This window comes from Haplochromis burtoni, unplaced genomic scaffold (assembly GCF_018398535.1).
Source record: "Haplochromis burtoni strain Fernald_Lab_line unplaced genomic scaffold, NCSU_Asbu1 Contig_566, whole genome shotgun sequence".
In the NCBI taxonomy this organism is placed as follows: Eukaryota; Metazoa; Chordata; class Actinopteri; order Cichliformes; family Cichlidae; genus Haplochromis; species Haplochromis burtoni.
This window is the reverse complement of record NW_024582927.1, coordinates 74,187-99,597: the sequence shown is the minus strand read 5'-3', so window position 1 is coordinate 99,597 and position 25,411 is coordinate 74,187. Positions and strand designations below refer to the sequence as shown.

General features: G+C 39.6%; 3 protein-coding genes across 3 annotated transcripts in view; 2 read left to right on the top strand and 1 right to left on the bottom strand.

Moving 5' to 3' along the window:
• The window catches only part of trappc6b (trafficking protein particle complex subunit 6B), a 19,338-nt gene extending 13,419 nt beyond the window's left edge, over positions 1-5,919 (top strand). Inside the window, exons 3-6 of the mRNA XM_005948029.2 lie at positions 530-647; positions 1,164-1,247; positions 2,874-2,967; positions 4,448-5,919. Coding sequence (XP_005948091.1) covers positions 530-647; positions 1,164-1,247; positions 2,874-2,967; positions 4,448-4,479 — 328 coding nt within the window. The 3' untranslated portion in view covers positions 4,480-5,919. The remainder of the gene's footprint in view (positions 1-529; positions 648-1,163; positions 1,248-2,873; positions 2,968-4,447) is intronic.
• Positions 5,920-10,773: 4,854 nt separating this feature from the next.
• LOC102312186 (putative beta-lactamase-like 1) lies at positions 10,774-18,820 on the bottom strand. The gene is made up of 7 exons (XM_005948031.3): positions 18,423-18,820; positions 18,092-18,232; positions 15,522-15,625; positions 15,280-15,437; positions 14,676-14,896; positions 12,786-12,891; positions 10,774-12,138 (listed from the first exon to the last, which is right to left on the bottom strand). The coding sequence occupies exons 2-7, from the start codon at positions 18,195-18,197 to the stop codon at positions 11,160-11,162; spliced, it is 1,674 nt and encodes a 557-aa protein (XP_005948093.1). The 5' UTR covers positions 18,198-18,232; positions 18,423-18,820; the 3' UTR covers positions 10,774-11,159.
• A 3,014-nt stretch (positions 18,821-21,834) lies between these two features.
• LOC102313041 (ephrin type-B receptor 2) overlaps positions 21,835-25,411 on the top strand; it is a gene marked incomplete at its 3' end in the record, with an annotated part of 77,490 nt that continues 73,913 nt past the window's right edge. The window contains 1 exon segment of the mRNA XM_005948034.3: positions 21,835-22,103. Within this exon segment, the coding sequence (XP_005948096.3) occupies positions 22,004-22,103 (100 nt within the window).

Below are 25,411 nucleotides of genomic sequence, written 5' to 3'. Positions count from 1 at the left end.
TCACCTGTTAAAAAATGTATTTGGATTTCATTAAATTCTGATTATAAGGAGTTCCTTTACTGTTGTCTGTTAGGGAACTTTATGACAAGTGTTGTTAAATGTGCTGATCATTTGTTAAGATGTTTCCATTTTTGTAAGCACGTTTTTGCATGTACATGTTGCCTCAGATGATTAAAAATCAAGGTAATCCTGGATTTGTGAGTAAATAGTTCACATCATATAGCATCAATAGGGAGTTTGTCAGGATCACCTCTAATGGGACAGTCACCACAAGGGGTTTATTACGTATTGCACTCCCTGAACTGATGAGAGGCAAAACTCTAAAAAAAACTCCAATTGTCTTCTTTTCAAGCTCTCAAAACTACCCTGTACCTGTCTGAACACTTACACAGACAGCATACTGTTTATGGGTCATGTGCACAGTTATACTAGGCGCATTCTCCTTAAATGCATCTTACAGCGAGCAGACCGTTGAAAGTCAATGAATGATGTCCTAGTTTAATTTACCCATCTCTTTGTTTTCCTCTAGATTGACTAAAGACACAGCACGGTTTAAGGATGAGCTGGACATTATGAAGTTTATATGTAAAGACTTCTGGACCTGTGTATTCAAGAAGCAAATCGACAACCTTCGAACCAATCACCAGGTCACTGGGTAGTCTGTTTTCTCTTCTTTTAATCCAGTTTTTTATTAATGTAGCCTCTGACAAATCTAAATGATGGTAAATGGACTGATTCTTATATAGCGCTTTCCTATTCTCCTGGAGTACTCAAAGCGCTCTATACAACATGCCTCATTCACCCAATCATACAAGCACTTCTAAACTCAAGTGCAACTAATAAGCATTCACACACATTCACGCTCCGATGAACGCATCAGAGGGCAATTTGGGGTTAGTATCTTGCCCAAGGATATTTGGCATGCAGACTGGAGGAGCCAGGAATCGAACCACATACCTTCCAGTCAGTAGCTGATCTGCTCTACCACCTGAGCCACAGCCACCCAAATGATAATTCCTTTTTGTCATCCATAATATATTTGTAATATATAAATGCCAGTACTGTGATATTTTGCCTTACTTCCTGTCAGATTGATTGTTTGTTGTTCTGTTGATGTGTGTCATTGCTGATGTCATATATCATCATATGATCATGTGTTTTAGGGCATCTATGTTCTGCAGGACAATAAGTTTGGATTACTGAGTCATCTGTCAGTGGGAAAACAATACTTGGAACATGCCCCAAAGGTGCTTTTTTTTTCTTTTACTGGTCTGTTTTAAAAGACTTTCTCTGCTTCTCAAACTGTCTCTTTTACTGAGACAACATGTACATGCACAGTAGCACATCATACCATCAGAGGTGAGCAGCATGAGTCCTGAAAGACACTGACACCAAAAGAGAGAATCTGTAAGAAAAGTGTGCGCTATGTGCCCAAAGTAAGACAATTATGTTGAATAAAGGCTGGATTATAAAATTAAACTCTTTTAATTTCACTTCTTATAACATGTCACAGTACAGGCAATAGAGAGCAGGCAGAGAACATCCTTCAACATGGGCAGTAAAATAATTCAGTCAGTCAGTGGTGGTAAGTTTACTGTACTTTTGCTTTGCTGTGGTCTGGCCCACAGCAGCATCAGAGCTGGTGAAAGTAACAGACTGAATAAACTTACTAGCAAGGCTGGCTCTGTGACTGATGGCAAACTGGACAGCTTTTTCAAACTGTGGTGAAAAGGAGGTCAGTCAACAAACTGTTAACCAGTATGGATGGATCCTGACCAGCTTCTGCACCACTTACTTGACAGACAGCAGAGCACTTTGTCTAACAGACTGATTCAGTTCTGATGATGCCACATGGACAGGTTCAGATTACTTTTAGTTCTCCTTTATCATAAACCTTCCAATTAGCAGTTTGTTTGTTTTTTCTTTTGCCAGTGAGACAACACACCATAGATCGAATGAAATGTAGGAACGCCTGACTTCCCTTCTTATCAAGGTTTACTGATTTTTTTTTTAAAAAAAAAAGGAGAACTGATGAGTTTCAGAACAGAGAATTGCTTGTTTTTTATCTGTGTATAAATGGCCAAACATGATAAGTTGTATCCGTTTTACATGAGTGCTGTTGTGACAGATGTGATTAATGCTGCAATCACATTGTTTACCTACATTCGGTCTCAGTCTTCCTGTTGTTCAGTACTGAGTATCAAATGCTCATTCACTCTTTGTTAACAGTTTATTTGCTTAGAATATAGCTTGAACCAGTGCCACAGGCCACAGTATTTACAGCCTGTAGTTCTTGATGGAAATGGCTATAGTGAACGTGGACTTTCAAAGCAGAGAGGACCAAGGCTGAGATATAGGAGTGGAAGGATTGGATTATACCTTATACAGAAGGTGCAGTGTGAAACAGATTCAATTCAATTCAGTTTTATTTATATAGCGCCAAGTGACAACTACAGTTGCCTCATGGCGCTTTATATTGTAAGATAAATACCTTACAATAATAATTAAATGCTGTGTTAAGATTACATGGACAGTCACCCACACTAATTATTTTTCCTGACATCTGAGCTGAGTACTAAATCAGACAAAATGTCTGAGACATCAGACAGAAGCTCTGATTGAGGCCCAGGTGGAGCATAGAAACATACAAATGAAACTGGTTTTTGAGTTTTCCAGCTATGGTGGATGAGGCTAAGCAAATTAAAACTGAATTAAAACTGTCTGGCTCTTTGGTTGAATAACCAGCTGGAGTAGAAGATAACTGTTCAAGGAACTGATAAGAGTAAAGGTGTACTGTGACATATACTGTGACCCTGTTTTATATGTGAGACCATTCACTGTCATCATATGAAGTAACTGTTTTCCTCCTGCAGTATCTGGCCTTTACATGTGGTTTGGTGAGAGGAGCTCTATCCAATCTGGGAGTGAAGAGTATTGTGACTTCTGAGGTGTCTGTCATGCCTTCATGTAAGGATTTAGTCATTCAAAAATCTTTTTAAAGAGCATTTATCAGTCATCTCCAAACTGAGGTTTGGGGGTTTGTTTTATTTGCTGAATCAATTCCATTAAAATGCCATTGAGTGGTTCAGAAAGAGAAGTTTGTGTTGCCCATGCACATGATTGAAATATGCCTCAGATATTTTAAATGGAGAATACTTGTGTGATTTTTACATGACTCTGGATTAAAGTAAGGTATAGTTTTTGTTTTTTATGGGCAGAGTCACAGGTGTGAATAGTGTTGCTGAGGTGAAGAGCATGTCAGACAGGATTGTGAGTTTGAAGCTAGAAGTCAAAGTGGTGATATTGAATGTAGTTAGTGTGTAGGTAGGTAGAGAGGGTACCAGTGTGGGAGAGAGTGGTGAAATGTGTCTAGCTAGGCAGCATCAGATGGTAGTCTGGAAGATGTCTGGAAATCATGAACAGGAAACAAGTGAAGGCAGAGGTGACAGATGGATGCAAGGTGGGGCTGGGATTTAGGCTACGTTCACACTGCAGGCAAAAGCGCATCAAATCCGAGCTTTTTTTTGACCCTATGCGACCCATATCCGATCATGGTATGACAGTGTGAACGGCACAAATCCGATATTTTCAAATACGATCTGGGTCACTTTCGTATGTGGTACTGAATCCGATACATATCCGATGTTTTAGAAAGCGAGGCTGTGTGAACGGTCATGTCGCATTAAATCCGTCTTTTACGTCACTGACACAAGACAGACGTCAATTATCAGCGCCGGAGAAGCACCCGATAAGACATCGTGAACGCTTCCTGGCCATCCAGCAGATGTCAGTGAAACTGTTTGGAAGACGATGTTGGAGAAACGTGAACATTTTATTTGTACTGCATAATCTGCAGATTCTGACAGAAATCTGCAACTATCCTTTGAAGCACTGCTCCTCTCTAAAACAGCAATAAGGATAATTATTAGGTTATTTACATTATTATGTAAATAACAAAATAACTTAAAGCAAAAAATTGGGAAACATAAAGTCCGAAGTCTTTATATTAAGGGCCATCAGTCAAACAATATTGTTTGGTCTGGGTCTAAACAGAGCGCGTTTTGTGTGACGCCTTCTTTTGTGCATGCGGGCCGCTCTGCGCGTTCACACTAGAGTGCGTTTGCTGTCACATTTTATTTGTAATGTGAACGAGCAGACAAAAAAATCGGATTTGATCAAAAAATCGGAATTGAGCATTAAGACCTGCAGTGTGAACGTAGCTTTAGTAGTGTAGATTATTGCACATGAAATAGTACACTGATGTTTAAGTTTGAGTGAAAGGTTAATCAAACAGCAGTTTGTTTTAGTCTTTTTCACCACTGTAGCAAACATGTCTACTCATATAGTGCAACTTAAATTGAACTAAACTAGGAAAAAAATGAAAAGCCAATGTGAATTTCTTCTTTTTGTGTCAGCTAACATGAAAAATGTCTTTCTGCCTTTGCAGGTAAATTCCAGGTGATGATCCAGAAAGCGTAGGAGGTTACACACTCAAGCTGCACTCTTCCCTGGTGTCATATTGCCTTATCTGTTAGAAAGGGAAATGCCATCCGTACTACTCAGTGAGAATTTCTCTCGGCACTGCAGGGATTACAGTAGGGACTGGCAAAGGTTTCTATGGCTTAAGCTCTGGATGGCTGCAAACATCTGTATCCTGCTGACACACTGTCATTATCATGAGTGGAAAAGTACAGTCCAGTGACATTAACATTTTGTCTGCTAACATTTATATTAACATAATCCTTTTGAAGTAAAGTCTCACTAAATGAACATTTGGCTTAATATCAGAAAAGAAGTGTTTGCCACCACCTACTGTCACATCTAGTTTAGTAGCATTTTCACTATAAAGACAAACAAACCTACAGTGCTTCACAAATTTAAAAGACAGAACCGCCAAAAATTTGATTATTAGGGAAGTCACAAACTGAATTTATGTTTTTTACACCCAAATCGAAGCCAGCACTAAACTTTTTCTGAGAACTTACTAAAACTCATTTTTGGTTCATGATTGCCAGTAAATATCTCTAATTTCTGAAGCTTATTCAATAAGAATATTATTAAAATAATACATTTTAAAATTCTCGAGTAACAATAATCACATTTTTTTTCACTTTTTTTTTATGACACTATCATCAGTTTAATAAGTATTATATGGTTTTGATTAAAGAGCTTGTACATACTGGCAGGTTAACCATTTTGGTACTAATGCTGTTAATTTTGGGCATCTGTGAGCTAAAGCGTATACTGGGTGGTGCTATAATAAACGTGTTAAGATGTCTATATTTATAATCATCACTAACTTGTGTATTGTTCCACCCCTGCCTCCACACCAAAATGAGCAGATTATTAAAACAGAGGAAATGTGGCGCCCTTTAGCAGGTTGATGAACATTGCTTGCAAGAAATCCATGCCTAAGAAAGCAACTTCAGCTACATCTACATGAAAACAGGTATTTTTTTTTAAATGGCACAATCAGTCTCAAGTGTTTTTGAGAATGTGCCAAAGCAGCAGGTGGTGATATAACCCTAGTTTTGAAGAAATCCCACAAACAATAACACAGCACACAGTCTGACATCAAAGAAGAGATAATGGCAAACACGTTTGATGTTACAAGACAAATATTCATTTTCTTTGCCAACATGTAAATGTAGAAATGTAGTTTTTGAAAATGTTCACCCTGGCAGAAGTTTTTACTGATCGAAAATGCTGTGTATGTGTACGGACGTAGCCTCATTTATATATTGATGGCTAATATGACCAAACACAGTTTGATATCATGAATAAGTACGTTTGCAGTGATGAAGAGCAACATTCCTGTCGAAGCGTGAAAAAGTGTGATTTATTTTCTTTGCATCAAAGTTGTATGTTCTACCCTTCAGGTGCTTCCTTCACTTGCAATAAATTTAAGCATGAAAACAATTTCTGAATGGTTCCTTTTCCACACTTTGATCGTTTACTATTCTGTCAAACACATTCCAGAAATGACAAGACCACAATACCAAACAAAGATAATTTATCTGAATTTCAGGAGTGGGACCACACCTCAGACACGCTCCTTCAGGTTCTCCATCTACGTGCTGTTTGTAATCTTTTTTTATGCAAACACCCATCAGCATCTAATGATTTGTGCTCACCATGGGCCCCTCGTCCCTCATACCATCAGACGAAAACCTCTACTGCTCAATTTAATCAAATTCCCTCCAGGCACTTCAAGAAACCAAAACACTTCTCTTCTAAATGACATGATCAGGCTTCAGAGAGACCAAACATTACCGGCCATCCTGGGGAACCTGTTGGGAATCATTCTACATCTATTCACCCCATCAGAACTCCTCTCTGCTCCATCCAGTTATAGAGTGGCTCAGGTCGCTCGCCATCTCAGCGAAATTATAATTTCAGAACCTCCATTAGGGGAGAATCACCCACAAGCAAAAGCTCCCGGCATAGATCCACACTCGCTTTCCCTGAAACTGGCCGATCCACCTCAGTGCCAGGCTATGAAGACACAATGCTGTTTCCATGCTTTAGTCATGTCTCCTGAAAATATTCTTCCCTTAAGGATATAGATTGGACTGGACTTTACCTCACCGATGAGTCCTAACACTAGAATTAATGACTTTTTTATTTTCTGGTGCAAGTCCCAAGGTGTTATTCACCCCTGCTGAGATTTTCACAGGTCGTCAGCTCAATTCTCCTACTGCTTTTGTTGTGCAAACCACAGCTCAGATCCAAGGCAGGCCAAACCTCTGTGTTATAACCTTCAGAAATGCCTGCCGTGTCTATACAAAATATCCCACACATTGACTGACCTGCAAATATGAAAGACACACATTCACAATATATAGAAACACAAATCTGTTTTATTTATGAAAAAAAGTGTGAAAACAGAATGAAAAGTTCTGTGACATGACTGACATTGATATTTCTGGTGCCAGTAATCACAGAGACAATGCCCTGAGATAGATTCATTTCTATTATGCAACACCTTCGATTTGATGACAAGGACATGCAGGCAGAACGGGTGAAAACAGACAAACTTGTGACTAGGGATGGGTACCGGTGTCCGGTGCCATGATGGCACCGGTTCTGACATAAACGGTAGTAACCAGACCGAAAAGCAGCGCACATTTCGGTGCTTTTTTTTCCTGAGCTGTGATACACTTCTAGCCAATCATTTTACGTTTCCGAGGATAGTAGGCGGGGCCAGGTACGTACGTTCTTTTAGAGCAGAGCTACAGATTAAAAATGTCCAAGGCGAAGCGGTCAAAAGTCTGGCTGTACTTCACAGCAAAAATGCAAACTCAGCAGCCTGCAACAAGTGCTTTAAGCTGATACTGTGATACTGTCAAAGGAGGTAACACCTCAAATCCGATGAAACACCTGGCGACGCATAGCGTTTTTTTAAAAGCCCAGAAATGCGCCGTATGATAGCTTGCTGCGAGACCTCACACCGAGCACATCTACTGTGCGTGGGTTGCCTGTTATCGACCCGGAGTTAGCAACATCCCCCAAAAACCCGAAGAGGAGAGTCCTGGCCCCTAGCCCTGCCAGTGTATCAGAAATGATGAGGATGATGATGCAGCAGCAGCCGTTCTTTCTGCGTGAGTAGCTTAATGTTGTTCGTGTGTAATTTACGTTGAGTAGGCTAAGGTGAACTAGCAAACATCATCATAGCTACATGCGGCTGTCTTCTTGTTTGATGGCAGATGCTCCCTTCACCCTGGCCAAAAAGGCTAAAATGACCAAAGAAAAAGTGGGAAACAGTAAACATGAGAGGTTTTTGGACAAAGTTTGTGTTTTTTCCATTGTTTAAGCACTGCTTCCAGCCAAGAGTGATACCATATATGCCCCATAGCTGCAGAAAAGGCTAACATTGTTATCTTTTTACAAAAAACAGCTGAACATGAGAGGTTTTTGGACCAATTTTGTGTTCTCCATTCTTTAAGCACCGGTTTGAGCACCGTTTGCACGCACCGTTTCAAAAGTACCGATTTGGCACCGGTATCGGATAAAACCTAAACGATACCCATCCCTACTTGTGACAATCTCCGACATCTGGACACGCTTCAACAAGAACTGTGCTAAGAGTTCCACTCCAGGAGAACACATGACCATATATGAACAGCTGTTCCCTACCAAGGTTTGTTGTCCATTCACACAACCAAGCAATGTTCCCTCTAATTTTCCATGTGTCTGAGCAAACACACAAACTCCCTGAGCGATCCCTTGGACCACTGTGAGCGACATCAGACGTGTGCACTGTGGTTACGCCAGCATCGAATCCGTCCTAGTTACATGGTCTATTAAAATAATCAAATTACAGCATTTACATTTATTTTAGACTACTTTTAATTAACTGCTTTAGCCCACTTACAATGAGAATGTAAAACAAAAATGTAGTCATTGACCTGTGTAGTATGTCAACACAATTGGAAGTAAAAATAACTTTAACTCAAATTTTGAAAACACAACTTTATTCTTTTTTCTTTTCTTTTTTTTTTTTATAAAGCTCTGACTTGTATTATGAGTCTGAGTCTGTGGTCTGGGAGAGAGTCCTGTAACTCTCTGTCTGCAAAATACAGTATATAATGACCAATGCTGGGCAATTAATTATATAGTTACTTCTTCAAAAAAGTACCTCAGTTTGGGAAACAACAAAGTTTTTTGCAGCTATTTTTTTAAAATAAACATTTCAAACTATTTACAGCACAATCAGCTGTTCTGCATCAAATTTGATGCCACACAAATTATTAATGCCACTCCAAGAATAATTTCTGTCCACATAAAGGAGAACAACAGCCTGGTACCTGCAGGCCTGACAACAGGAGATGTATCACTGCTGTAACACCTGTAACATTCAGCAGTCGCCTCATTGTTCTGACACACACAACAAAACTATTGACTACACTACACACTAACTACATAAGATTTGCGCTAAACGTCGCAAATCTCTCACATCTCAAAACACCGCCGTCACTCCTAAAACTTCTCCCCGTTTCTTAACAACTTGCCATATCATTTTTTGATTGGTCGACATGGTACTTTTTTCGACCAATAGGAAAGGGTGGGGTTTTTTTGGTTTTGTTTTTGCTCACAGGCAGAGAGCGCTTTCGAGCTTTTTTTTCTTATAGAACGTTTCTTCCCCAGTAAATATAAACAACGATAGTATTCAGGAAGAAAATCAAACATTGCATATATTTTTATCATAACTCTGGTTTTACGTGGCCTATCAACACAATTTAAAAACTGGTATAAAGTCCACACTTTCTCCGTCAGGTCCTGCTCACATCTCCAAACGGTTTACACGTTGTCATTAACGTGGCTTCACTCCACATCAGCCACGCCGCTTTGCTAGCTAAAGCACCGGTGTCAGCACATAAGGACGCTGTCATAGCCTGTCAACGACGTTGATTAGCTGCGTATGTGAATCGCATTATTGGCTGGACTATGGGATAAGGTGGCATCGTTCTAATCCCATACGGGAGCAGCCAGTCACTTACTGACTAACACTGCAAAACAGAATTGTTGAAATTTTAATTTCAATTCAGGTTAGATTTTTTTTGTGCGCAACGCAGATTTTCTGTGCGCAGAGACCGTGCCAGCAGTGCGCAATTGCGCACGTGCGCAGCTTAGAGGGAACATTGCAACCAAGCCAGACAAATTTGGGATCAAGTTCTGGATGGCCGCGGATTTGGAGACCAAATATGTCTCCAATGCATCTCCTTACTTGGGAAAGGACCCCAGTCGTCAGAAGGGAGAGAAGCTGGCAGAGAACGTGGTCATGAAAATGATGCAGCCGTTTTTGGTTGATGGGAGAAACGTCACAACGGACAATTTCTTTACTTCACTGTGGCACAGACTGCTGCAGCGCAAAACAACGTTACTGGGCACGGTGAATAAAGTACTGTTTCTGTGTGACTCCTCCCATCCTGCTGCACCTGAACCAGCTAACTGGCACTCTGATTCATTTTCTCGTTCATAAAGTACTTAACATGAACAGTTTTGAGGTAATTCAGTCATCAATATATAAGGACAGAGATAGGATTACATCACAGATGAGCAGGATGGACAGAATTAAAAAATGAGTACATCAGAGGGACAGCTCAGGTTGAACAGTTTGAAATCCGTGAAGTGAAAGTTGTTTGGTTTATTTTTTCAAGTACAGACTCTGTGCTATTTAAGGTTTTCAGAGTGAAGATTAAGCACAGAAATAATTCAAACACAATGTACCTACAAATTTGATTTGAGGTCAGGTGTCCTATTTTATATTAATGCTTTTAGAACAGACGCACACACTCTCTCTCTCTCCTTGCAGAGGTCCGAGGAATTTTCTGAGGATGCTGATGCTATTTTCTGGAGAACTGATTGGTCATTAGGTGGTCATTTCATACCTGCTGATCACTAATCTGAAGCACGTTTGGTTCACAGCACAAGTTACGACTTGTAGGACGACTTACCCTGGAAAGAAGTGATCCAGCTTTGTACTACTGAAAGCTCAGGGTTAGACCTGAAGTTGTCTGGGTTAAGCTAAAATCCTACTTCGTAATACAGACCTCTGATGACTTAGCTGTGTCTTAGTTTTTCTTATTAAATTAAAAAACACCCTTGGGTTTTTTTTTTAACCTTGTTTGTGTTCATGTGTTGTCATGTTGTGGCTGATAAATTTTGAAATCTTTTTCCCAAATCTTCAGGGGGTTAGTAAATGTGGAAAACTTGCATGTACGTATATTTATGTTTTCACTTCATAAAACATCATGCTTACAGGGAAAAAAATCAGACTACAAAATCAGATTTATTTATTCTCTTGCCACTTTATCATAGACACATATTTACTTTTTCCCCCTAGGATCTGGATAAAAAGTGATGCTGCAACACTGCAGGACCAAAAAATATGCACAATAATGAAACTTTGCTTTTCTTGTGCCAACAATTTGGTAAAAGGATGATTTTCAAAAATAAATGTAAATATACAAAACTAAATCAATATTACTAACAGAGGATTACCAGTGAATAATATTAAAACACAGCCTGGATTGATGATTTTAGATTTGCACAAGAGAGTCTTGACACTGCCTACACAGCCAAAAACAGTTTTTCACAGCATATTTCCTTGATACAGTTCAGAGTTTTAGTAATGGACTTGTTTAAAGGTGCAGTCTTTATGAGGTAAAGTATGGTCTGCCAGCTATCCTCATCATCCTATATGTATTGAGTCCAGGACAGTCAAACCCTGGTGCCACACCTTTCTTGTTGAAAAGGTAAAAATTGAAAAGCTGTCTGTCCTGTGCCTCCAGGGAGACTGAGATATTATTTACTTTCAATTTGCAAGGGTATGGCCTCTCAAACACCACCCTAAAAACCCTGTCCTGCAGATAATCCAGCCTAATAATTTGATACTTAGATGGGACAGTTGTGTCAACCTGTGGTCCACACTGCTGCATGAGCAGCACACCATCTGAATCTGCCTTGATCTCATAGAATGTCATATTCCTGTAAGTGTAAAATCCCACATATGGAGCTGGGTCAGGTGGTGCTCTGACAGGTTGTTGAGCTTCCCTGAAAACATTCTCAAGTGCCGGGATTAGGTAGCTATATGCCTGGCTCACAAGGTCTTTGTCTGTTGGCCGAACTCCTGCCATCAAGATCACCAATCCCAGCTTGAGCCGAGGTACAAGGGAGAGGGTAGCAGCAAATCCATCCAGGTCACCATCCTTTCTCACCACGCTGTAGCCAAACTGTTCACTTATTTCCCATGGTGTGCCAGTGAAGTTGGCAAAGTAACCTCTGTGGCATTGGATGATCGGGGTCATCATTGTGTTCAGGGTGTCTTGGCGGAGCAGAATGACATCATATGTACCAAGAAGAGTCATCATAAGTTTGGCCATGTCTGCTGCTGTGGAATACATCTGACCTGCAGGCCGGTACCAGCCAAGGTCGTAAAGGGGAGCTTGCTTTCCATTGCTGTACACGCCCACAGCCATTTTCCTCTGAATTGCTGGTGTAAAATTAAAACCAGTGTCCTCCATTCTGAGCCGCTTCAGAATGTTGTCTGAAACCCAGCTCTCAAAGTCAGTGCCAGTCACATTCTGGGCCAAGATGTTGGCTAATAAAGGAAAAGCAACATTGCTGTAGTGGCATCTGGGGGGAAAGAAAAAATCATCTTACAGATGTTGGCAAATCCTCTTTGGGTACAGAGTACTTAAAAAAAATACTAGACTGTTATAGTCTGTATACTAGGTATAGCAGTGTTTCCCAACCTTTTGGAACCACGGCACATATTTCACATTAAAAAATTAAAAAATCACACGGCACACAACCAAACAAAAATATCACAAAAAGCATATTGATCTTTTCCCCCCATGCACCAGGTAGAGCGAAATTGGCTCAGTTTGTCCCCAGTATGCCTTTTTTTCTTTCTTTTGACCACCTACTCATGCTAAGGCCTTCAGATTTCTTTTCAAATATTTATCTATTGCAATTATGTGCTACATCATCTCACAGCATGACTATTATGTAATTTCTTCTTCTGTTTTGCTGGCAGTTTGCAACCTATTAAATCAGAGCATTTGGTTATACTGCCCTCTAGTTGAAGAGAATGTAATTGTTCTGCCCATTTCTCATGCCAATCACTTAGAGTACTACTCAGGTGGGACCAGATCATCTTCCACTGTGCACCTATGTGCCGCTGCACAGTGGTTGGGAAACACTGGGGTATATGTCCCCAATTTTCAAACATATCAAAGAAATGAAGCTTTATATACTGAGAAAGAAATAAGGTAACTTACCTAGTTCCTGGATCTGCTACAAGGACGTCATCCTGTAACAAATTAAGGGCTTCCCGTGTGTCTCCACTCCAAAGGAGATTAGTTGACCTTAATCTTCTTGGTAAACCTGTACAAATGTCAAACCTTTTTGAATAAGGTATTTTGTTCATGACTTTATGCTTTAGTAAAGTGATTCATGAAACTATTTCACCAAACTTTGTATATGAAACCTTCACTTGACCTAAACATTTTATAAAAAATACTTTTTCTCAGGTGGGCTCTGTAGGCCTTCTACCCTATAATATATATCACCTTAAGGCAACTATTGATGTAAAGAAATGCTATATAATTCCAGGAGAATTTAAATTAAAAGCTCACTGACTATGCACATTTATTTCTTGTGGTAGGGTTTTTGTCAGTAATCACATGATTAAGTGATCGCTCACATACTGGATATTAGTTTTAAATTTCTTTAGCTCTACACATTTACTGAGGCACTCATAACGATTGAGAGCGCTATTGATCGGTCACCTCTGTAAGACCTTTATCTCACTATTAAAGATCGGTCTTTTACTCTGCCTCCTGTGACTTGCACTTATGTCCCTGTAAAACCATGACATTGCCTTTCCTTCATCATTTGTCTAGCAGCTTTTGTTGTGGCGTGCTGCAGTGGGTTGCAGGCATGTGCTTACTTTATGAATTATATTGTGTCAGACCTATATTGATCGTTACTGTTTATCTATGACGTAATAGGAGTACCCATCAGAAGGGCATCATCCTCACCTATATTGGGAAAAGTCTATCTCTCTGTCAAAAATGATCCCATTATTTGTTCAAGTAGCTTATTATTCCTTTCCATCCATCAGTTTTTGGACAGCTTATCCAATTCAGGGTAGTCACAGATCCCAGCTCCTGTAATGCATGAGGCAAGGTGCACCTTGGATATTTTGCCAGTTTAATGCAGGGCCAACACACAGAGATAGACAACCATGAACTGACAAATTAGAATCACCAGTTAACCTCTTTAGAAAGTAAGAGGAAGTCAGAGACAATATATAAGACAGACTCCAACCAGCCTGGAGTCAGTTTAAAGCATTTTTATTGGGAAGTGATACTGCAAACCACTGCAACATATTGCCACCCTATCGCTGTTAATTCTTTAAAATTAATTGCACTTTAGCTGTCATGTGAGTAGCGTATTGGTATCATCAGTCTGGTAAACTAGAAAATTCATAATTTCTTACATTTAAGAAACATTTCATAAGCTTTTCTGAGATTTTTTTAAACCCAGACTAAGGTCTTTTCCTAAACCTAATAACCAGTTACCGAAAACAAAACCTGGAACACGATGTCATCTGGTTGAAACTGAGACACAATTATGTCACCACTACCCTGCGTGCTGCTTATTGCAGACTTTGTTGCTGACCACTCACAGCACTGTTGGCTGCAAGTCCTATTTCAACTGTGCATCCATGCAGCGCGTTATTTTATACATTTCAAGCACTGTGTTGATCTCACTTTTATGGGAAATGTAGAATAACCAATTAACCTAACATGTATGTCTCTGGGAGGAAGCTGTTGGGTTAGGTGACAGTGGTAACCACGGCAACATTCTGCTATATAATGGTGGCATTCACTTTCTGATCTCTAATGGTCATTTTGAATTGGAAGCTGAACAATGAAAATAATAGTTTTTCATAATTATCAAACAAAGATGTTATTATTTTAGGACTTACAGTGAAGTTTCTGTAAGTGGATTATCTGTGTCCCTCCCAATGCGACTAGTCAGTCTTTGTGACACTGATGCTTCAGAGGTCTGGACTGGCTACACAGGCTCAACAGTTATTTGATTTGTGTTGCTTTAATGGATCAAGGATGACTGCCGTATATAAAAAATGGTTGTGGGGTTACCAGAGAGATGGCTGGACATCCTGCGCAGGGTGAGTGCAGGGGTGTTGATGCCCAGGGTCCTGACTGATGAGGATGCTGGTTGCCTGCTTTTACCCAGTGGGTTCTTGATAGTGAAGTTGTCTAAGTACTTCTCCAGAGGGTCATCCAAAGAGTCCACCAGACCATCCTCCCATAGTTTGTATAGCATCAACGTGGGGAAGATCTTAGAGAGGCTTGCAATTCTGTTGTCACAATAATGCAAGGAAGCACACCACAATAAAATGGTGCCATAAATAAATGCATCCTGGTTTAATGCATAATATTTCCACTGGACAGATTTGAGCATTTATCATACTTAATGGGTTAGTTGCAGACATCACAGAAAGAAAGCTTGCCTTATGCAATTATGGTCTAATCCCAGCACCTCACATCAAATAGAAGAATCACACTGCTGGTTACAGCATGCATGGTAGTAATTATTTAAATTAAACTATTAGTATTATGAGAACCTTTTAGGACTCATTTAAACAAATTACCACTTCTTTTTTTCTTCATATGTCTTTTTCTTCATATGTTATGTTCTTATACCTCAGTACTATACCTTGTGCAAAATAATACATCTCACCTGTACGCTGTGTACTCGTTGGGTGCAGGTGAGGAGGGGTGGCTCGTGTTCCTCTTGCCAAAGTTTCCATTCCATAGAATTGAGTCATTTAAAACCATGATTGCTGATATAGAAGGTAGCTTGGTGGTGTGAATTCTTGACCTCAAGAGTATATCTATCTGTTAGGAGAAGCTTTATTAAGACCAAAGGTAACATTTCAACAACATTTCAATATATACTCATTATTTCCAGAACAGATTTACTTTTTCTAATGCAATCCTCAGTGATGTGATGGGATGTTTGAGTGGCACAGGCTCCGGAAAGCGAGGACACATCTCTTCTGCTGTCACTTTTTTGGTGAATCCCTCTGTAAAAAGAGGTGCAAAGGCAGACTCATCATGTCTGAAACCTGAAGCCCTGTCCATCTGTGATAGCAGATCTTACAGTTGTAGGTTTACATATGTATCCTTTTATCATATTTATGTAGAAGGGCCCTTCAAAAAAAAACCAACCAAAAAACAAAAACATTTATTAAACATCAACATATCTAAAGATTCTGACCTCTAGGGGAATTTGTCAGTTCAGAAGAACTGCTTGTTGTATACTCCCACCTCCTCTATAACACACTGGACAATCTGAAGAGAAGTTTCAGCAACTTGGTTCCTTCAGCCTCGCTGTGGTCTCTGAACCAAGATATTGGCAACCGATCCGTTAAGTCTTGTAAACTGCGAGGTGGATCCATGGATCTGATTTGTTCGCTAGAACATCCCAAAGATACTCAACTAGATTGAGATCTGGGGAATCCAAAACCCAAGTCAACACCTCAGACTGCTTGTTGTGCTCCTCAAACCATTCTTGAACCATTTTTGCTTTGTGACAGGGTGCATTATCCTGTATTAGCATGTATGGCAGGACCTAAAGGCCACCTTCTTCCATTGCTCCAAGGTCCAGTTCTGATGCTGCTGTGTCCATTGTTGTAGACCAGTCAGCGTAAGCACACTGACTGGTCTACAACTTTCCAGCCCCATGCTCCATAAACTGTGATGTTCTGGGTATTCTGATAGCTATCTATCAGAACCAGCATTAACATTATTTGCAATTTAAGCTACCTTGTCAGAGCGGGAACACCCCACACAAGCTGCAGTTTTGGAAATCCATTTTTTAGCCATCACAATACGGTCCTTGTCAGACCCACTTGAATCCTTACACTTAATCGTTTTTCCTGCTTCTAACACATCAACTTTGAGGACAAAATGTTCACTCTCTCTCTAATATATCCCACCCCTAACAGGACTCATGATGAAGACTTAATCAATGTTTTTGAATTCACCTGTCAGCGGTCAGAATGTTAGGCCTGACCAGTGTAAATTATCAACAGCGTCTGCTGGTGTTAGACTTGAGGATATGAAATCAAGCCATATTTATTTTACAAGTTATGTGAAAAGTAGCATTTTTCAATGACTGTTTCTTTAAAAACAAAAAAAGCTTTGATGACCCTTTAGGTAACAGTAAATGAAGATCATGGTCTGTCTGTTTGGATGGTTGGTAGTTGACACACTTTTAATTGACTAGACCAAGGAACTGATCGTGGACTTCAGGAAGACCAGGAAACACTTGACCCCTGTTTCAATCCAGGGGGTCAGTGTTGACATTGTGGAGGACTATAAATACCTTGGAGTACACATTGACAATAAACTGGACTGGGCTAAAAACACCACAGCACTTTACAGGAAGGGCCAGAGTCGTCTCTATTTTTTGAGGCGACTGAGGTCCTTCAACATATGCCAGAAAATGCTCAGGATTTTCTATGAGTCTGTTGTGGCCAGTGCGATCCTCTATGCTGTTGCATGCTGGGGGACCAGGCTGACGGTCACAGATGCCAACAGACTTAATAAACTAATCCGTAAGGCCAGTAATGTTGTGGGGATGGAGCTGGACTCCCTCAAGGTGGTGTCAGAGAGGCGGATGCTGTCCAAGATAAAGACAATGTTGGATAACACCTCCCACCCACTCCATGACATGCTGGTCAGTCACAGGAGCACGTTCAGTGGGAGACTGAGATTACCGAAAAGCACCACTGAACGACACAGGAAATCTTTCCCGCCTGTGGCCATCTCCCTGTACAACGCATCCACTTAACACACTGTTTGCTGCTGCAACTACACGTTTCTTTTCCAGCTATTTATTTATGAGTGACTTATGTATATATATATGTATATATTGTACTATTCTTAGTTAGTGTATTGTCTGTCTTGTCTTAATGTTGGTTTATAATGGAGCACTGTAACAAAAAATAATTTCCCCCAGGGATCAATAAAGTATTCTGATTCTGATTGATTCTGATTCTGTTATTAAATATGAACATGTAATAATACAGTAATGGAAATACATTAATAATAAATGTTGTTTTAATAACAGGAGTGTTATGCAGTTTCTAATGTACTGAAGGGACACACTCTAACACGTATGTAATAAAAAACGGTTATTAAATTCAGCGCGTACACATGAGCCCCAAAACAATCCCATTGTTCATTATTATGTAATGCTTTAATTCTCCTAGGGCCACAAAGTTGTAAACCTGGATTGTTTCTTATATTACTTCAGTCCCAGTGTGTTTTACACCATCAGACACTACACTGCTATCTCTCCGCCTGAGTTAAAGTCTGCTTTAGCTCCTTGCTGATCCTACTGCTATTTCCAGCTTTGTGTAATCCTGCTGCAGCTCCTACATATAAGTACTTACACCAAGAGGATAAGAAGGCCCAGCTCACAGGTTAAAAAACACTGTACATCTCATGTGAGTGTAAGCCAATGATGGCTAACAGCTCTTTACCTGTCTTCAGTTTTGGCTTCCTATATTGCCATATGAAGCAGCAGGTCATGACTACAGAGAGCAGAAAGAAGACAATCATGCCAAACATGGTCCATTTCACCTTCATCTTCTTTAATGGTTCTTACAGACAGCAGGCAAAGCCTATAAAAAAGTTGTACAAATGTTTTAGTGATTTTCTTTTTTATCAGATATTGAATCCAACATAAAACTCATAGCTCAAATGCATGCTAGTATGTTTCATGCCATTTGAAAATTTAGTCTCATGTCTTTTTTGTGTTGCCATATAAAAATGTCCCTGAACATGAGTTGCATTAGAGATTGATTAGCTTACCAATGAAGTGAAAAGACGCCTTCCTCAGAAGCCCCTCATTATCTCTATGATATTCTTCATCATCAGACTAGAAAAATCCACCAATTATTTTCCTTAAGGTACACAGAAGAAAAGTCAGCAAGGCCGCTTGATCCTCTGTTGCTCATGAGCAGTTACTGGCCATCTACTACATGCACTTAATCCTGACTGTTATCCCGAGCTCCAGTAAGAGAGTGGAATCTATTCCTACTTTACCATGACGTCATAATCTACAGGGCTACACCACTAAACGTAAGGAAGGCTGTGGAATCGAAACCTCTTGAACCCTCACCCTCTGAACACTTCCTGTTGATTCTGCAAGAGAGCTATTTTCAGCAGCAACAATTTGAGTAAATTAAGTAGTCAGAACAATGTTGAAGAATTTGTATCATTTTTGCATTTTAAATAAAACACAAATCAGTGACTACAGCAACAAATAATTCAAATGTGAACGAAATGAATCAGAATGGTGCCTCTCCAAGCCACTAGAAGGCGCTGTGGACTTTAAATAAATGCTATTTACAGACAGACATATGTCTTTAATAGATATATGGCTAGATGTGCAATAATAACAGTGTGCAATACACATACACTTATTCTTCTTTTTTATACTAAGTTAATATACTGTGTTGTGTTGTTTGTTACGTTGTGATGTGTCATATCGTGTCGTGTTGTGTTATATGTAGTGCCGACGTAGGACAGTTTTTCCAATTTCATTGTACTACTGTACTATGTATGACTGTGCAATGACAATAAAGAGTTATCTTATCTTATCTTATCTTATCTTAGATAGGCAGGCCTAACCTGTGCAAAGTGGGAACACTGTGTAAAATGTAAATATACATAGAAGCTACACCTTTCCGAGATGCTCTTCTTTTACTGTTGTCAATGAATCTAATTTGTCCCTAAGATTCTCCAGCTGTTTCTTTTTAGTACCATGTACTTTTCCAGCCTTTTGTTTCTTCTGTCCAAACTTTCTTGAGAGGTGTTGCTGCCATCAAGTTCCAAAAAATGTTTGTATTCATTTTAAAGTTCATCATCGCACAGAGACAGCATCAGTGAACGCTAGAAATGATCCTTTTGTGACCTACAATGCAGACTTGATTTTATAATCTCTCCAACTTGTTCTGTGTCTGTCCTAAGGCCTCCTTCCTCCTTCCTTCTCACAAATTAACCAGGCTAGGGGAGGTGACCCCTCCCCTAGCCTGGTTCTGGATCAAGGGAGATCTTCCTTCCAGACAGCACCCTGTACTTGCTTGCAGGGGATCTTGTGACTTTTGGAGTGTACCTTACAGTAAAAACACCTTGAAACAGCTGCTGTTGTGAATTGGCTTTTGGTAATTCAACTAAATTGAAATTAAATTGTTTGCAAATTATTCCACTCTGTTATTTCTTATTATTTGAAAGTCTTTCAGGAATGGGCTTCCTATAATGCCACCCTACCTCATGAGCCATAGAGGTTTTAGTTTTTGTCTCGTTGTTTTTAAAAATGATCCACCACTTTCTGCACTGCTCTGCTCTGCTCGCTGGGACCCCAACAGTGAGAGCAGCCAAAGAAAGGCACCAGCTTTACTGACCCATAAGTCAAGATAGATTATTTCTGATTGGATCGCTGATGGTGTGTCTGACCTACAATCTGCTGCATTCCCATTGCTGTCTCCCTGGGCATAGGTTTCCATAGGAACAAGCCGTAGGCTCCTCTAATCTGTTGTTTTGCAGCTCTCACTCATCTGGAGGCAGGCTGGATTCCTTTTTGTCATGCCCATATTCTTCTGCTCTATTTCCTCACTGAGCTCTATCTCTTTTTCTCTCTTGCTTTACTGGCAGCGCTATCCCTTTCTCACTCTCTGTTTTTCCCTCTCCCTTAGTCTCTTTCATCCACTGCAGTCTTATCTTAGGGAATGTCTCAGACAGGTCGGCTGTGGAATCTCTATGGACATGATAGCAGTGCAGCTTGCAACAAAGCTATTATTGAGTTCTCAATGACAAAAGGACCAAATAAAACATGTCCTCATATCACAGGTTAGTTGTGTTTTTTACTTTAATTTGTTTCATTTATACTCATCCAGTCCAAATAACACATCTGAAATATATCACATGTAGGGTGAAAAGACTAAATTTTTAAACGTTATTTTCCAGTGCTATGTAGAAAGGCCAAAGATTGCATCCATAACATTTAATGGATTTATAAATCTAATAAAGCATTAGCATCAAAAGCATTAACTCTCTCAGGCTCAAATTAAGTTTTTGTTGCTTATGCACAAAAGAATACCTGCAGTGGTACTTCCGAGTAAAAAAAACTCATAAAATATGTATGTGGGGTAATCAGGTTGTTAGCTTTTAACTGTTGCAAATCTGCAACGCCTGCCTTGAGAGGGTTAAAAAGTTGGTACAACAGCCTCTTGTCTTAGAATCCAATTAATTTCAGTTCAGGTTTTATATCACCAGTTCACATCACAGTTGTGAACTGGTGACAGTTATTTTAGGATGCAACAAGCTAACAATGACTTAACAGTCCTAGGAAGGAGGAACTCATTTTAACATTAAGAAACCTCCAGGTAGACACAGGCTCAGGGAGAAACAGCCATCTTGGGGGTTAGGGCCAAGAAAGGAAAGAAAAGAAGGTTGAAGAGAAATGACAAACCGCAAACTAGAAAGAAAAAAACAGTACTGGAGTAGAGCTAGGTCTGACAACGACAATTAATAAGTGGGCCCACAACAATAACCTACAATAACATGATCGCCAATTTTATTTGCTGGTTAAAGTTGCTGTGAAATCATTTCTGAATAACATTCCTCAGTGTACAATTGTACAAAGACTTTGAGTTTCTCATCATCTCGGGATGAATAAAATATTATCAATCAATCAATCAATCTGCAATACACAATATCATTAAAAAAGAATTCTAAATATCTACAATGAAACAAGGCTGAAAATCAGATTGGATGCTATATTCATTTCCTCAGTTTAAAACTTTTTTGGTGTTCTGTAGTGAATAAAATATCAGATCTGCAAATTAGCGCAGGAGTGCAGTGTTGCTACTTTTTGGGATGGGGTTGGTAATTGCTACTATGCTAAAAACACTGGCTTCATTCCTTGAGTTATGTGTAGGTTAGTGTTAAGTGACGTAATAAAAAATTTGCTTAGGTACAAAGATTGTGCTGACACTGAAAGGTAAAGAAAGGTCTTTCAAAGCGTCTTCACTGGCAAATATAACATCTAATAATTTAGGTTAAAAATTAAAACAGGCAAGTGTAATAATAAATTTCAGTAAAAGCACTTTCCTCCGACGGAAATGCATATTAATGCCTATTCACAATTAACCCTGGTGGCCTTGTTTTGAAAAAGAAACAAAAAACCCAAACCCTTGTGTCCAGTCAGGCGCAGCCGATGTTGTGTGTTTTTCCGCTGCTTTTCTGCCCCCTCTTTTTTGGTTTCGCCCAACCTGGCCTGAACAGCAGCGCTTCAGCCTTTATCTTGGTGCCACTGATGATGATAAGGATGCTTCTCTCCATCTCTAAATGATTTCACAGGAAACCGACCACAGCTGTACGGCTGCGCGATGAATACACTGGCTTTTAACAGGCATAAGTCTGGAATATCTGTGATTATGGACATCTTGTACTTTCTATGGATGCTGCCGTCGGTGTGGGCTGTCGAAGGTAAGCTGGAATTCGACTCTTAACTGAATCTAAACGCTTGAACGGAGCCGAGCTGTGAGCGAAGGGACGACAAAGCGCCATCATTAATTTACCAAAAAAAAAAAAAAAAAAAAGCCGACTATGCGTATTTTAACCTCATTTAAGGGAGCAGTCTAGAGGAAATCTCCGAGGTGTTGTTTGGATGGAGCTCTACAGCTTTCACTATACCGAGAAAGATTAAAGCTGCAAATATGTTGGTAGTCGAGGCAGAATTTAATCAGCTTCTCTGGCCTTTATTCTTATCTGGCATCAAAGGCCATATACACAGTCTCATTTTCTGTATCCTTGTTGTTGTTATCATTACTGTTCTTATTATTTATCTTTAATTTAACTGACATTCCTTTTGCTGCAATCATTAAGTACAATATGTTTGGTCAGGCAAATACTTTCCAGTCCCACAACTTCAATTTCTTGTTTCCCTATTTGTAAGTACAGTAAGAATAAGAAATATTTTATTCATCTAAAGGTTGACAAGATCAATTACATAAATACCCAGTATTTCTCATCAAAATTTTATTTTAAAGAGGAAAAACAGTTAAAGTCAATGTAGGAGAGAAACCACTTTTATAAGAGAAAATAGTCTAGCCTGAGATAAGACAGGGTTGGCCTAGTCCACTGCAGGGGGACTTTATAAGTTTGCTCACTTGCCAATAAAATGAACAGTCTGTAATTGTTATGGTATTTTCATTTTCTTGCAGAGAGACAGAATATAAACTATACATTAAACAAACAAAAAACGTATTTAGTCCCCTACAACTCAGCAAGAACTCATGCTCCCATGGGATTGACACTGTGCCCATGTGGCACCCAGATTACATTCAATTCAAATTTATTGAGGTAGTCCCAAACCACAGCAACAGTCGCATCAATATCAATATTGTATATTGTACGATAAAGACCCTACAATAATACAGGGAGAAAACCCAACAATTATGACTCCCTTTGAGGACAGAGCACAAGTTGAAAAACTCAGTATGTCTCCAACTGCTGCACCTGTAAGAAAAAACACATACAGAAAACAAACAGCGCCTGAAAGGAAATAAAAGAAAAAAAAACATAGATGCACAAACAAACAATCTTGTTGTGTTCTGAATGTGTGTGTCTGTCAACAAATATACTTGGTAATGAGGGTGAGAAGCTGCATCCACACCTCCCAGAATACAGAGGCAGACAGAGACCCAGGTGACCAGGGTGCAGCCCCCATAGTACTGAAGACCCGAGGCCACACATCTCGATGACAACTGCGTGCACATCCCAGCAGGAGAAGAAGGGACAACCCACATGGGGCCCTCATGTCCAAAGAGCAAGAGAACCAGAAGCAATGGTGGGCAGACCACTCTGACAGAGGCTGGCCAACTCAGCATAAGCCGAGTTAGGTACCCGAGAGCTGCCCAGCACCCAGCAAGTTTGCCAGTGAGTGTTTAAAGGATTCAATGAAGCCTTGAGAGAGTGTTGTGTTGTGATGAGATGAAACTGAATCGAGACATTATAAAGTCATATTTTGCTTGTTGATCAAATAACAGTAACACAGTAACGCGCAAATCCACTTATAACATCTGTGTAATGTGTTTTCTACATTTTTGGTTAATATTCTATCTCTCTCCATTAAAATTAAACTAGTATGAAAAAGTTAATTTCTTTGTAAGTGAGCAAACCTAAATAATACGGAAGGATTTAAATAATATAATAATTATAATTATTGTGATAATTTTATTCCCCACGCGAAGAACATCATGGGACTTCTAGCTGCCTGATCCTATAACACTATTACTAAGGAATGGTTCAGAGTCATCTGATCCAGCTCTAACTATGAGCTTTATCAAAAAGGATAACGCTAAGTGTAATATTAAAATTAGAGACAATGTCTAACTCTCAAACATAAACATTCAATATTTCAGTCAGGTTTTAAAGCATTTCACAGTACAAAGTGTATAAACTTTTTTGGGATAATGTCAGTGTTGGAGCTGCCATCGTCCTCATTCGGCACAGTTGGTTGAGCTTGTTAATGAAGTGTCTCATCCAGATGAGCGAAGATGGTGATGAGGTGTTTGGAAATGTTGTAAGTGGCTGAGTTTATACTGCTAACAATAGGTCTTCCAGGGACTCCTTCTTTGTGGCTCTTCAGAAGTTAATATGTGCAGGGTATAGGCTCCCCAAAGTAAAGTTAGTTTTTAGGGTGGTCAGTGGCTTTTTCTCTTTCGAGTGTTTGCAGATAGGCTTTCGTTAAGACTTTAAGTATTACTGTCACTGAGGACTGTGGCAATTTTGTTGTGATAACCAGCTGAGTTAAGAACAACAGTACACCTTCCCTTATCAGCTGCTAGTAGGTTGATGCTGTGGTTTTCACTCAGGATGTGAACACCTTACCTGAATGTTGAGGTTGGATGGAGGAACTTTTGCACTGGGCAGGGCAGGTTGCTCCGCTTTAGGTTGTGTTAGTTTAGTAACCCTTGAGATGCTCCACCTTTTGTTATTAAAACTGAAGAAGTCTATTGAATGAAAGGGCTAAAGAAATCCAGTCCCCTTCTTTTTTTCAAGCTCTTAAGACTACCATGGCCAGGATGACTGGGAACAGGCACAGACAGTACAAAATACAAAACAAAACACAAAGAGCAGCTACCTAAACTTTACTTATTCGATGTCTTGTTAACAGTGTCACATTCTGTACAACCCTAAATACTGGATACTTTCTTTAAAAATGAAAGCAAAAAAATGAAAAATGTTTGACCCCCTGGCATAACGCAAAAACACGTACCTTAAAGCAGATAACAGGAGTGGAGAGGAAATGGCCTTGCACTTCTTTAGAAGATCTTCATTTGGTCTGAAAAAATAGTCTGTGACTCTTAAAAAAAAGCCATCCATAAAACTAGGACATCTTGCTATTTGTCACTGCTCAAGGATAACACAGATTGCTTTTCACCTCAGCAGCCAATCTGACAAAGAGTTGGAGCTCTGTTGAGCCAAGTATTCCTTTAATCTTAACTATGTCTGTGTAGGTACTCTGCAATCCAGGTCATGGTATTCTTGGGAGATTGAAGTCAGGTCAAGATGAGAAACTCACTGTAATGACAAGCATTCATGAAAAAGATTCTCCGGTTTGTTGGTGTTAAGAAATTAGTTTGTATGTGATGACTTACATAGGAGGTTATATAATTGTTGGGGTTTTCTCTGTTTCCATGGTATTATTGTTGGGCCTTGTGGTGGAATTAAGGCACGATGGGACCACAGATCCATGTTTTGAGCCATCTTTATTTAACATTTGCATCACA